The sequence below is a fragment of the Falco rusticolus genome, chromosome 5 (assembly GCF_015220075.1).
Source record: "Falco rusticolus isolate bFalRus1 chromosome 5, bFalRus1.pri, whole genome shotgun sequence".
NCBI lineage: Eukaryota > Metazoa > Chordata > Aves > Falconiformes > Falconidae > Falco > Falco rusticolus.
In genome coordinates this window covers 71,454,413-71,467,865 of record NC_051191.1, presented here as the reverse complement: position 1 = coordinate 71,467,865, position 13,453 = coordinate 71,454,413, and the positions used below count along the sequence as shown (strand labels likewise).

The 13,453-nt window shown below is 37.6% G+C and overlaps 1 protein-coding gene across 1 annotated transcript in view; it reads right to left on the bottom strand.

Moving 5' to 3' along the window:
- The window catches only part of PIK3C2G (phosphatidylinositol-4-phosphate 3-kinase catalytic subunit type 2 gamma), a 208,249-nt gene that overhangs the window by 159,354 nt on the left and 35,442 nt on the right, over positions 1 to 13,453 (bottom strand). The window contains 2 exon segments of the mRNA XM_037390442.1: positions 2,840 to 2,962; positions 7,810 to 7,873. Coding sequence (XP_037246339.1) covers positions 2,840 to 2,962; positions 7,810 to 7,873 — 187 coding nt within the window.

Genomic DNA, 13,453 nt, shown 5'->3' with positions numbered 1-13,453 from the left:
TTGCTCTGAAGGGCTTATAATTTAAATAGGTAAAACAGAAAAAGGAAAGCGTATTACTCCCTCCGTGTGAGGAAGTATGTGGAAGCTGGTTCAGCAGGACCTGCATATATTGGAGACTGTCCATACAGTGGAGTTGGAAAATGGACACATGCTGCAGAATGAGAAATGGCAAGCTGGGAACAGTTGGAGCAGGGGGGTTGGTTTGTTTGGGTTTGGATTGTTTGTTTTTGATACAAGATAGATCACCTCGTAATTCAATTATTTGCCTAGCAACAATCTCTTAATCTCTAAAATTAAAACAGTATTTGCATGACAGTGACTCAGAAAACATGCAGAGAGCAAACGGGACCATCAACAGAAACCTTAGACTTGAAAAAGATGACCTGTACTCTTTGGATTTTATCCGATTATCTTCCTCTGTATGGCATGATGTGGGGTTTGCTGATTGCTCAGGACAGTGCACACTAATACAAACTGGTCTGGCTCTTTGACCACTATATCTCTCTGCTGGGATTCAGAAAGGATGGGGCTGAAAACAGACTCAGGTACTCAGTCATAGGAGGCAGTTAACACATTGGGTTCACAGAGCTGACCTGAACACTTGAAGAGAAAATACTAAATTTCTCTTAACTCCAACAGAAATCTTCTAACAAATTAGTCTCAATGTATTTCTCTTGCTCTAATTCCTTCCTGAAGGAGAACATGTTCTCTTACTGTCCTCTTTATCTGTTTGTTAGACCAAGTTCTTTATCTATCTTTTAAGAAAGATTCTGGGTTGACAAAATACTTTTCTCAAGGGGAAGACGCTGATCTGCCTGATGCCTCTCAGGAGAGCCTGTGGCTTAACTGAAAAGCAGATCATGTGAATCCCTTGTTACTTGTTTTATCTCTTTCTCTGCTATATTTGCCCTCTAATATACAGGAAGAACTTTTCTTAAATGGAGATATTCTTACTTCCATTTAAATCAACAACTTGCCAGATAAAATGTGTGCTGTCACAGACCCATTTATACTGGAATTTACCCAGAATAGTGACTTCTAATAACTGATGAAGTGGACATGAAAAGTTTTAGGATGTTATAGAAACAAGATTTACAGTGAGTCATGACCAAGAAGGGAAGCAAGGAAGGTGTTTAAGTGAATCAGCTGATCAGCTCTGAGCAATAGTGAAAAGACCCTAGAGCTATATTGTTTCTTGTAGCTTAACTCCTTACCAATCTTCAGAGAGACAGCACCCATATAACTAATTCCAGAAGGCCACAGCTGGTTCTGCCTAGAGCCATGCAGCAACGTCTGCTCTGTGACCTCTAGTGTCCTCTGCCCCAGAAACATGGTGCAGTGATTTACTTACAACCCAAACCTGCGGATAACTACATTGATGTCCTACAGTTTATTTGCTTGGGTCCTGTAGTTTACCTATTTTGGAAGCTATCCCCACCCTTCACCCACCCCCCCACCCCCTCCACCCCCCCACATCCAAGAAGAATAAACAGAGGCTAATAATGCAGAGATTTACTGAGCATCACTGGAGTCTCTTCAATTACCATACTTCCTGCTCTTTGGTGAGTCTTTTCACCTCTCAGGAAGACATTCACCCCTGTAAGATGATGAGTATTTGAGGGTTTGAATCTGTCCAAAGTGTATATGGATGACTGTATATGACTAATTTGCTATATATCACTCCTATGACACAAGAAATGTTATAAAATGAACTATGCTAGCTTTCCCCACGCTTATGTTTGGGATCTCAAACTGCATGAGGCATAATTAAATAAATTCCACTTATATAGGTAGACATGCTTGTAATCAACACTCAGTTAACACTAGTTATCCCATTGTTTACTTTTCTGTCCCAGGTTCTTACAGATATCCAAGCCATGGGCTAAAAAATCCTCACAACAATAAAGAGAAAGAATAAAAGTTTTGTAAGCAGGTAATGGTCTGAGTACGCAAGTGTCTTGCCCAGTTTCGCATGTTTTTCTGAAGTATATTTGCTGTGAGGAAGAAGGACAAGACAGAGACCACACAAGGGAAGAAAAAAAATCCTCAGTAACTTAGTAAACTTTTTTAAAAAGTGTGAAGAGGGAATTCCATTGGGGTGGGAAAGAATTAGCATTACTTAAGGTTACACCAGACTAAATCCAAGTGATTAATGGCTTGATTTTCAAATTTGCTGAGTACCTGTATTTCCAAGATGCTGACTTCAAAAGAATTTTTGGGTGCTCAGAACTTCTGTAAATCAGGTCGTAGTGACGTGTCCAAGGTCTTACCAAAGCAGCTGATTACAAAACTGAAAATACATACTGCCCTCCAAAGTCCCAGGTGATAAAGTAACTCCTGGAAAACCCACTTCAGCATTTTAAGAATGAGTATTCCAGCTAAAATCAGGACTGTATGATGCTGGTCCTTCTCTGCATAAATAACAGAGACATTTATATCTGAAAAACCCATAACTGAAGTGACAACTACAGAAGGAATATTTTTTTTTATTATTATTGTTAAGAAACTATGCTAAGTATATGGAAGTCAAATACTTTGAACTTGTATGATTGTAATTAGGTGATGTGGCAAAGCAGAGATTTGTGTGTTTGGTGGGAATAAGAAAGAACACCAGAGAAGCATATCAGTTACAGGCAAACACAGGACAAGTCCTCTGTTGCTTCTCTGTCACACACTGTCAATAATCTTTTCTTTTTTTAATAGTGCCTCTACCTAAAACTTGTCAGAGGGAAAAGATGTAGTGAGACAGTAGAATAGCTCTGATCAATCAGAAAATTAGTGATATGATTCAAGCTCCAGTTGTAAAGGGAAAATTAGGACATCAACAGGCATCTTTTACCTGTGCTTTCACCAATGACACTGCACGGAGTTTCTTAACTGCATCACTGATGTCTCTGGTTTCCACAAAAGAGAGGACACTGCAGATTGCTTTAGCTGCTTCAATCGCATTTTCAACTTCATGCTGTTGGTAACAAGGAAAGAAAAATAAAGCAAACAGTAGACACATACCATTTATCAGAAACATGTTACTATAAATTTCATGTCAGTAAGTATGTAGGAAATCATATCTGCTGACGCAAATGTCAAACACACCACGAATTAGTCTGGCTATGTTGAAATCACTAGTGACTAATAGTTTCCTGAGGACAGCGTATTTGCTGTTGAGGTCCAATTATCTTCCATAAAATGCTTCTTGTTGAAAACTGGTGACAAATTTGGTATCTCAGACTGATTTCGAGGCAAAACATCATTTTATCTCAACTTCATGAACGTAGAAGCACTTTAAAAAAACTTTTAAGGAAGCCTGAACCCAAATGATTCACAAATTTTAAGGGTTTTATGATACTATGAATTTATCCCCAATATTGTCTCCTACCCATCCCTGTGAGAGCTGGCAAACATCCATGTTCCTTCTAAAAATAGTGATTCTGTGGGAGGCTGCATAATCAGACACCTGTGGACTGAATCCTTCTACAGCTAGCTTTTCTGCAATATATATATATATCTCAAATTTTTAAGTCTTACTGATAATAAATTTACATCTTTAAATATTACCATATTAGAAAAAACCCACAAAACTCTAGATGAATAACCTTAGAAATATACTTCAGGGAAATCAAGAGAAAAAAAAAGTGGATCCCAAGGGAAGGAAAACGCAATCTTCAAATATTAAGTACTCCAATCGTTCAATGAATCAATAAATCAATCAATCAATAAATATTCATGGTTTTACTGCATTATTGTATCACTTAATTAAACCTTAAAATACAATCTCTGAAAAAGTAGATGTTTTCCTATAAATATTCCCATGTTTTTGTACTGATAAATGTTCCTTTTAGTGTGCTACAGCATATCTATGTACTGATAAAAACATTTTTCTAACTCAAACATTTTATTTCTAAAAAATAAAAATTATACCAAGTTGAACTTTCTGTTTTCAAGCTTAAAGGTATATATGCAGACTGTACTGAGATGGTTACCACCTGTCATTAATACAAATAAATGTAAAAATACATTGAGATTATTAATTCCACATTACCTGCCTTGAGCAGAACTAAAGCGCAAATGAAATATATAAAATACCCTCAAATATCTGGTGGTCAGGATTCTTTTAAATAAAACCGTTGAGGATTTGAAGTAATTAAAGACAGCAACACCTTTTCATACTGGAGGTTCTGGAGAGAAAGACTACAGCTGACTCTGATCTCTTTGAGAACTTTAGACCCTCCTTTGATCTGAAGCTGATTCACCCTTCTGCCAGTGCATTACAAGGAGTGCATTCCCTTTCTTTTGTATTTTTCCTACCACTTAGACTTCTAAATTGAACTCTTGCAGGATTTACTCTCTGTGCACGCATACATTGCCAGCAGAAGTAGAAACCTGTAAAAATGGCATGGCTTTGTTGCCATGTATAACATCGCCAAAAGCAAAGCATTATACAAGCTGAATTACTGTACAGTTGAAGAAATGCATATATATCTATATATATATACACATACACATATATTTTTAATTACTGTATAAAGTTTGTAATTAAAATTAAATAAAATTCTAGTTTAACATTTAAGTGCATTTTAAATTAGCATTTTTCTTCTTCACAAATGGGTATGGATTATTAGAAAAAGGGATTTTACGACTATAAAGACACATTCATGCAGGGCAATTTCTGAGCAACACATGATCATAGACATACACAAGATTAATTCTTGATTAGAGAAATAGCTATACTGCTGGACAGAAATAAAAGAAAAACAAAAAACCAAACAAAAATCAAAGAACCCAACAGTTTATGTATTTTTGTATGTACAAATAAATATGCTGTTCCATAACGAAAGTTGGGTATCTTGAGGAACGTCTCCACTTGTGGATAATAATATTCTGTTAAGAGCTAAATTAACAAAGTACTTAATATTTTATAGAAGCTACTACACCATAGACTTCATTTATATGGTAGCTACTTCTAAGGATCACATTGCAGATCAAGGAGAGTAAGCACATAAAAAAATCATGTAATACTCTCTACTGCGAATGATGACTTTTTTCATGCTATTTCTATTTTGTTATATCATGTAGAGAGTTTTCCTTTTCCATATGTAGACATATGACACTGAATTCTGTCCCAAAGAAGGGAAGACGGGCATTAATGTCTTAACAATTTTCTGAAAGTCCAAAAAAGTTATAGTCAAGATCTTGTGTAGATTTTTTTCCCTCTACATATTTAAATACCAGCAGAACCTTTGAAGGATATTTTGGTATTTACATTATTTATAGGATAAAAAAAATACTACTTCATTCTAGAACTTCTACACTCTGTATTAAAAATTTACAAAGTTTCCTCTCTTCATTAATAGTAAATTCTGAATAGATTTAAAAATGAAGTGCATGTCAAGTGATTATCAGGGCAATCAAAATGGCTAGTTGCCTGGCCACACACACACTCTAATACTCTTTACATTGCAATCCCTACAGCACCAATCCTGCTCCCACATTGTGCCAAATACCCTAAACTTTTTATTTATTTATTTCATTTTATAGAGGCATTATCCATCATAAAATGAATTTCCCATTTATTGATCTTACTAATAATAATGATAATGGGCTTGTCACATAAGTCAGAAGTATTGGTATCTCCAGGCTTTTCAACAGACATCCTTAACAAGTGAGTTTGAAAGTAGGTACACAAATGCACAAAAAAAAATAAATGTTTTTTTTAAAACTGAGAACCTCAAGATCTGTCAGATTAAAACTGAATGCTTAAGGGAGTTCAGCTAAGTACAGAACTTAAGCAGATATATGTGTACTTAATTTAGTGTATGTGAGTAACTCCCAGTGGTTTAAAGTTCAGAATGTGCTGAGGGTGGATTGTGGTGAAACAGAAGAAGGTTAACAACCTACCCAGTGATGTGAGTGCTGGCTTTGAAAATCAACATAATTGTTCCCGTGTAACTTGGATAGGGGGCTGTTCTAAAGATCCCAAATTTAAACCTTCTTAAAGGAATCTAATCAGATGTTAACAGGTTAACAAATCAGAAAACAATAGAGTTCTCATTTTTTGCTTTCTTTATCATATATTTGTGACTATAATTATTAGATTACAGCTCCATAATTTTTAAAGCCACTTACTAAAGCACAGCAGTAACACCAGTTTAAACTATTACAGATTTGAAAAAGCTCCATATACTCTGATGCCTCTGAATTGCAACATCTGCATGGTGATCTGACCTATGTCGTTAACTTGCAATCCTGCTCTTTTAAGCAAGTTATATGAACTTATATTGAGTGTCTCTGTGTAGATGAGACCTCATTAAAAAAAAGACAAAAAACAACAAACTATGGAGAAATTTAGCTTTAGAGTAACACAGGCATATTTGTTGCATAGTATGAATATTTGAAAAACGTCCTGTCTTCCCTTTATAAAAAGTTAATGAGCTCACATAGTAAATGCTTACTCAAGTTAAAAATCTTTAGCAAAAACAAATTAAGAGTTCTTCATTATAGGTCTGAGGAATATCTACAAAGCATCAGTTGCAGAGGATGGATTGTAATGCCTCATTAATGTTGGGATTATGGCTTTCTTTGAATTTGGAATCTTCTTACTTTAGGCCCTAAAATTTCAAGTGAATGTGAGTAACTACACTGATGGGTCTACTTCAGTAAAGAAATATATATGCACATTTGAGCTTGGGGACCTCAATTTTCTAAATGGTTATGACTGTATCACATTTTATACACTAAATAGTCCCATTTGAGAAGTTGCTTACAAAGGAAAATTCATTGAATCAAAACCAGAACTCTACTTTGTAGGTAGGCACAGTTCAACAGCTTTTAAATTTGTATGCATTCTGCAAAAGTGTCAAAAAATTACTCAAAAATGTAGAGTATTTTTATCCTCATATATTTATTTACATATGTATTGATATATATATTTATGAATTAATGTACATGTCTGTATGTATATGTGCATTTATATGTATGTATATATGTATACACACTTCTATATATGTGCATGCTTTCTGACTATTCAAAACAGAAATACCCATGGATCAAGAATATCCAGAAAGATTAAAATCTGCACTTGAATACAAGTGACAGATTTCTGAAACAAAATAAGAATTTGATGTTGTAATATATATTTTTCAAGGAAAATCGTCCTTCAGTGTAATGAGTTATAACGCTGGAAGGGTTGCACTGGAATATCTCTTTCCAGTTCCAAACCCTAGAAAGTCAGTTAGCATGACAACCTGAAACTCAAATCAAATAGTCATTTGGTTTCTTCCAAGCTATCACTCTTATATGTGTTTGTCCTTTAGTTATTTGTCCTTAAAACATTAATCAGCAGAGATTTCCTAAGAGATATTTCCTTCAAGCATGTAACACTCATTTGGCAGCCCACAACACTTAAAACTCTTAGGAGTTTTGGTGCCTAAACCTAATCCTGTAAACTATCACTTGCTTGATGTGCAAATAATTGGCTTGTGGGTTTGCAAACTAAGGGACAAATTTTGCAGATACATACAGTGTATTATACCTCTACTAATTCAAAATATTATACTGCCAACCCAAACTATCCTGTTTTTATTTACAGGTTTCTTTACATTTAGAAACAGTCACCTTTGATATTTTAAATTTTTAGCACTTTCTTCCCAACCTCAAACCAAGTTTTATTAACAAAATTTATATCCTTTCAAAGTCAGGTTAAACAGCCTTAATTAAAACTCTTCCTTAATTGCATTTGAGACAGATTAATAATTAGATAACTTTCATTTATAAGTTAATGCTTTTCTGTAATAACAAACTGAGAACAAATACCTGATTTTGCAATAGATGTTCCACTTGACCTCTATATTTCATAATAACTGAGAGAAGGTTCCATCTGGAAATTGGAAAAAAGAAAACAACATCAAATTAATAATAGGATAAAGAGAACAGGTTTGCCCCTTTTTTTGCTTCCCCCCCCCCCTTCTATAAATTGGGAATAGTTTAATTGACAGTATTTTATGTTGGTATAAAATAAGGAGAAGTGATTTTGTAGACGTCATGCAATTGAGCCTGCATCTCCCTGTTTTTTTGGTAATCATTTGCCACAAACCATAAATGTAAAAATCTTCTACTTATACCTGGAGGACACATGCTTCCCAAGTGAAAGAACTCCAGAGATCTGCTATTTCACTGTCTATTGAGCTCCACACCCAATTTATTTGACTTTTAAAGGTTAAGTGCTGAAATACTACCTTGACAAAGGATAGACGTAAGTAGATGCTACAATGCCTTCTTTCTCAGTAACATCACAGACTAAAGCTGCAGAGCACCAGGCAAAACATCTGGAAAACCTCTACATTTAAAAAGTCCGTACTAAGTCACAGGTATAAAACTGTATATTATAAAAAAGGACACTTTGCTACATAATTCATTAAACTTTATTTGCTTAGCGTTCTCAAGTTTACATGCTCAAACTGTTTCAGCAGCTGCCTTTTCCATAGTATTACCCAAGCTATGAATTTGTTCTGCTTCTGTAGATCGACATATACCACTCTGTAGTACCATGCCTTTGTCATGCTACAGAAGTTACCATGAAGTTTGTACAGGAAGATTGCTGTGCCTTAGCAAAGCTTCATTAAATTAATTAGGATTATGAACAAGAGTATGCAGGTCTCTATACTGAATTCCAGAACTGACGCTTCAGCTGTAACCTCACCATTTTAGAACCATGGGCTCCAAGTGCTATCTCCAACAGACAGACAGAATCAGTTCTGCTTTTAAGAAGTATTTGTGTAGTCTTCTGTGTTTCAAGCACAGTGAAATACTAGCTGTCATTTATTTGCCAGCTGGAACAAAACAAAAAAAAGGTGCCTATGAGACCATGGCTAAGGCTGTTACACACAGGAATATACCTTCCTTTTCCTCTGACAGCCTCCTCTGTAGGGTCAAATCTTCAGGAAAAGGTATGGAAATATTAATTCCCACTTCCATACTCTGCCTAGCCTACTGATTAGTAAAAGGGACATGTTATTGACTTGATGGTCCTTGGAGGGAGGCAGGGTTTTCATGTGCTTTTATGAAAAAGTGGAAATTGCAATTTACATTCTTTCTTCGGTGTTTGTTTGTTTTACTCTGACAGTTTATCCTTGACTTTTTTCTTTTTTTTTTTTTTTTTCTCTTATATTTCCCACTGATCTTTTTTATTAGGATTCTTTCTCTTCAGAAGGGTTAGAAGGGAATTCCTCCTCCACCCCCCCCCCCACCCCACCCCCCCATTGCAGTCCGGTAGCTGAAAGTCACAGAAGTATTTTGATTGCTTCAGAGCAAATGGACTATTGTTTACAGAGAAACTGTGTGTGTCCTCATGCATCTTAGTTGGGCTAATTGAGCAACCAGAGATTAGAGTTGCAACTATGGTCCAAAGTACAGGTTTCCTAGCACGTGGTTAGACTGTCATTATATATATTGTATGGCAAGAGAAGGAAAGAGTCATTGCACTGAAATCATCATACAGAATAGAGCAATGTTAGGTTGCCTTCCCTGTGCTAATACCAGAGCGCATTCCCCCATAGATGCCTGCTATTCACCTCCTCCTGCAGACGGTTTTGTCTTTACAGCTTTTTATTTCCCATCTGCACTAGCTTTATCTAGCCAGGCAGTTTGTGTGTTGAGTAGCTGTCTGGCAGTTCCTCCTGTAATCCTGTTAAATCATAGCTAATACAACTTGTCGCTCTGCTTTGACCAAGTCTCCAGGCATAACATCTTTTTCATAGCATTACCCAGCTCAAAAGCAGTTCTGGACTTAGGAGTTTGCCTTGTTGCCTTGATGCATACAGGTAAGCATGTTTATTAGCATGCTTGGCCTAAATGCAGGTTTCAGAATAATTTTATCAGTTATAATATGGTTTAAAAAATAAGCATATTTTTCATCAGTTTATTCTACCCTAGAGAATTTTTTAAATAAAGTAGCCATGATTTTAAATAATTAATAGAAAACAAATCCAGCAACTTGTGACAACGATGAAAATTTCTCCACTAACACTATCCTGAATCTTTGCCTGCTAGATAACTAATACACCCCTATGTCACCACACAGACATACTTCACTTTCACGTCTTTGATAGTTGTGTATAAATATGACAATGCTAACCAATCAATGAACATTCAGTGTTTCTTTAACATTAAGGAAATTTTTGGTTCTTTTAGCAAGGCAATATGCAACAACAGTTTTGGAAAGAAAAGAAGAAAGTACAAACAACTAGAGCGAGTTAGTCTTAGACCTCAGCCAGCCTATATGGGAGAAATATGGCAAGTATGTAGCATACACTTATAGCATTCATTTTTCAGTTTCCTGGCAGCAGCACCTACTGTGGATCAGTGCTAGGTTTGCTTTCTAAAATGCTGTTTATCACCATGCTGTGATAAAAACTAAGCTGTGCCTAACTGCACAGATCAGACTTGCCATCATGTTATAGTTACTGGCACCGCAGCATCAGAGATTATGGGCCAACGAACTGCAGCTCTTCTGGTGCACTTCTTGATTTATGTTGCGTTTGTTTTTCAAGCTATGAAAATCAGTGCATGAAGCAATGTAGGGGTCTGCTGGTTTTATTTGTTCATATTTGCCTGTGAAAGCAAATCTGATTATTACAAAGGTAAGTTTCTAGTTAATTCTTTTTACTTCATCTCAAGCCAGTTCAAACAGTTCTTTTTCCTTCTCTGCTGAATCTAAGCAGAATGAGCATCTCTGTCAATATGGTCTCTAGAACACAAGAGTTTGTGTGCTACAATGAGAAATGTAACTACAGTACATATAGACAACCATGAGCATTATTTTATTTAGCTAATCTAAATACTCACAGCTGTGAGGACACAGCAATAGGGGAAAGTAATTTGCTGGCCTTCCTCTGTGCAGTCAGATTTGCAGAGCCTTGCTGAGACCATTCTACTGCATCTCCATGCCACTGCATCCATCTATTACAGCCCTATTACAATCGTAGCTAGATACAGAATTGCGGAATACATCCCAGTGCAGAACTAGCATAAAGACATTGTTGTAAGTTCTGTTAAAAAAAAAGTTGTTGTGACCAGTTATGATATTATTGACTTACTTTGGGGCTTACTCCCCCAAAAGATGCTAGGGTGGTGTTGCTTACAAGAATAAAAGCTTTTCTTCACTGTATTCCTCACCATAAAATTTTGGTGATGCTTCAGATCTAAGTGCCTTCTTAGCCAGTGCTTTCAGTTCAAAGTAGTTGCTGTTAATGGGGGAAAAAGAATATGTGAACACTGCTAAAGAAGTTTGCTCCAGGGAGTGATTTTTTTGATCCCAGAGTTAAGGAGTGCATAAAGGTTTGTGGTCACGATACTTGGAGTAGCCAGTTAGACAGAACCAGCTGTGCACCTTGTGTAGCACCAAGTGGGAGCCTACACCAGGCCTCCTATGACTACAGTGCTACTAAGACAGTTAGGGGGTTTATTCATTAAAAAGGGAGGGTTGAGTTCAAAATACCCAGCATAAAATGAGGCAGTCCACCATGATGGTATTTCTATACCATAATACAGAAGATATGTAATTCACACCCTGGAGCAAGCCTTAAGCACAACACTGAAAGACTGCATATGTGCAAGGAGTCTAGTGTGGTGCTGTTTCATGGACAAGACCTCCAGGGTGCAGTCCCTGAAATGAACTAGGAAGCTGACGAGGATCAGCTTAAAGAATACTTAAACCGGACGTACACTGTCCATGTGCCCTGATGGGATGCACCCATGAATGCTGAGAGAGCTGGCTGATATTATTGTTGAGGCCACTCCTGACAATCTTTAAGCAATCTTCAGGAAGAGCTCCCTGAAGACTGGAGGAAAGAAAATGCCACTCACATCTTCAAGAAGGAGGACCCAGAGAACTAGAGGCCGATCAGCCTTGAACCCTAGGAGGATGAAGGGGCAACCAATCCTGAGAACCATTTCCAGGCAAATGAACTACAAGAAGGTTGACAGAAAGTATTAAGAAATGATTTGCCAAGCAAAAATAGTCTTTGACTAACCTGATAACCTTCCATGATGAAATCATAGATTTTTGTCACTGTCATCCATAACCACCTCATATAGAAGTTAATAAACCATGGGGTGGATGAGCACACAGTGAGGTAAATTGAAAACTGACTGAATGGCTGGGCCCAGGGGGTGGTGATCAGTGGCATAAACTCTAGTTGGAGGCTGGTAACTAGCAGTATACCCCAGGGGTCAGTCCTGGGTCCGGTACTGTTTACTTTAACATTTGTCTTAATGATGTGGATCGTTGGAAAGATTGTACCCACAGCAAGTTTGTTGATGACACAAAACTGGACAGAGCGGCTGCTACAGCAAAGGGTTGTACTACTGTCCTGAGGGACCTCAGCAGGCTGGAGAAATGGGCTGACAGGAACCTCATGAATTTCAGGAAAAGGAAGTGCAAAGTCCTGCACCTGGGGACGAATAACCCCATGCACAGATACAGGCTGGGGGCTGACTGCCCAGAAAGCAGCCTTGCAGAAAAGGACCTGGCAGTCCTGGTGGACAGGAAGCTGAACATGAACCAGCTATGTGCCCTTGCATCAAAAAAGGCTAAAAGGGGCTAAAGGTATCCTGGGCTGCATTAGGAGGAGTATTACTACCAGGTTGAGGGAGGGGATCCTTCCTCTCTTACTCGGCATTGGTGATGCCACACCTGGAGTAAGTACTGTGTCCAGTTCTGGGCTTCTCAGTGCAAGAGAGACATGGATGTACTGGAGAGAGTCCAAGGATAACTAAGATGATGAGAGGACTGGAGCCACTCCCCTATAGGGAAAGACTGAGAGCTGGGACTGCTTAGCCTAGAGAAGAAAAAGCTCGGGGGGGTTGGGGGGGGCGGGGAAGGTGATCTTGATGTATATAAACACCCGAAGGGAGGGTGAAAAGGCAATGGAGCCAGGCTCTCTTCAGTGGTGCCAGGCACTAGGACAAGAGGCAATGGGCACAAACTGAAACACATTTTCACCGGGTGACCAAGCACTGGCACAAGTTTCTCAGAGAGGTTGTGGAGTCTCCTTCCTTGGAGGTATTCGGAAACCATCTGGACACAGTCCTGGGTAAGCTGGACTGTATCCAGACATTACTTAATTAGGTCTTATAGAAAGAAATACCTACTCTTGTCTTTCTTGAAACTGCTACTTTCACTTCATGCTCCCTTCATCCTGCACTGGAAGATACAGTAAACGATCCTTTTCTGCAGACATTCTCTGTGCTCCTCAATTTGATAGACTTGTCATCTATAAAATACCTATCTTCTATTATCTCTTCATCAGGATGAAGAATATTGTTACCTATTCGTTTCTCATATGGAAGGCATTTCACTCCTCTGAGCATCCTTGCTGCCCCTTCTGTTCACTTTTTCAAGTTCTATTACATCATATTTGAAATGGGAGAAGCAGAAGTGTCGGCCGTATTCAAGATA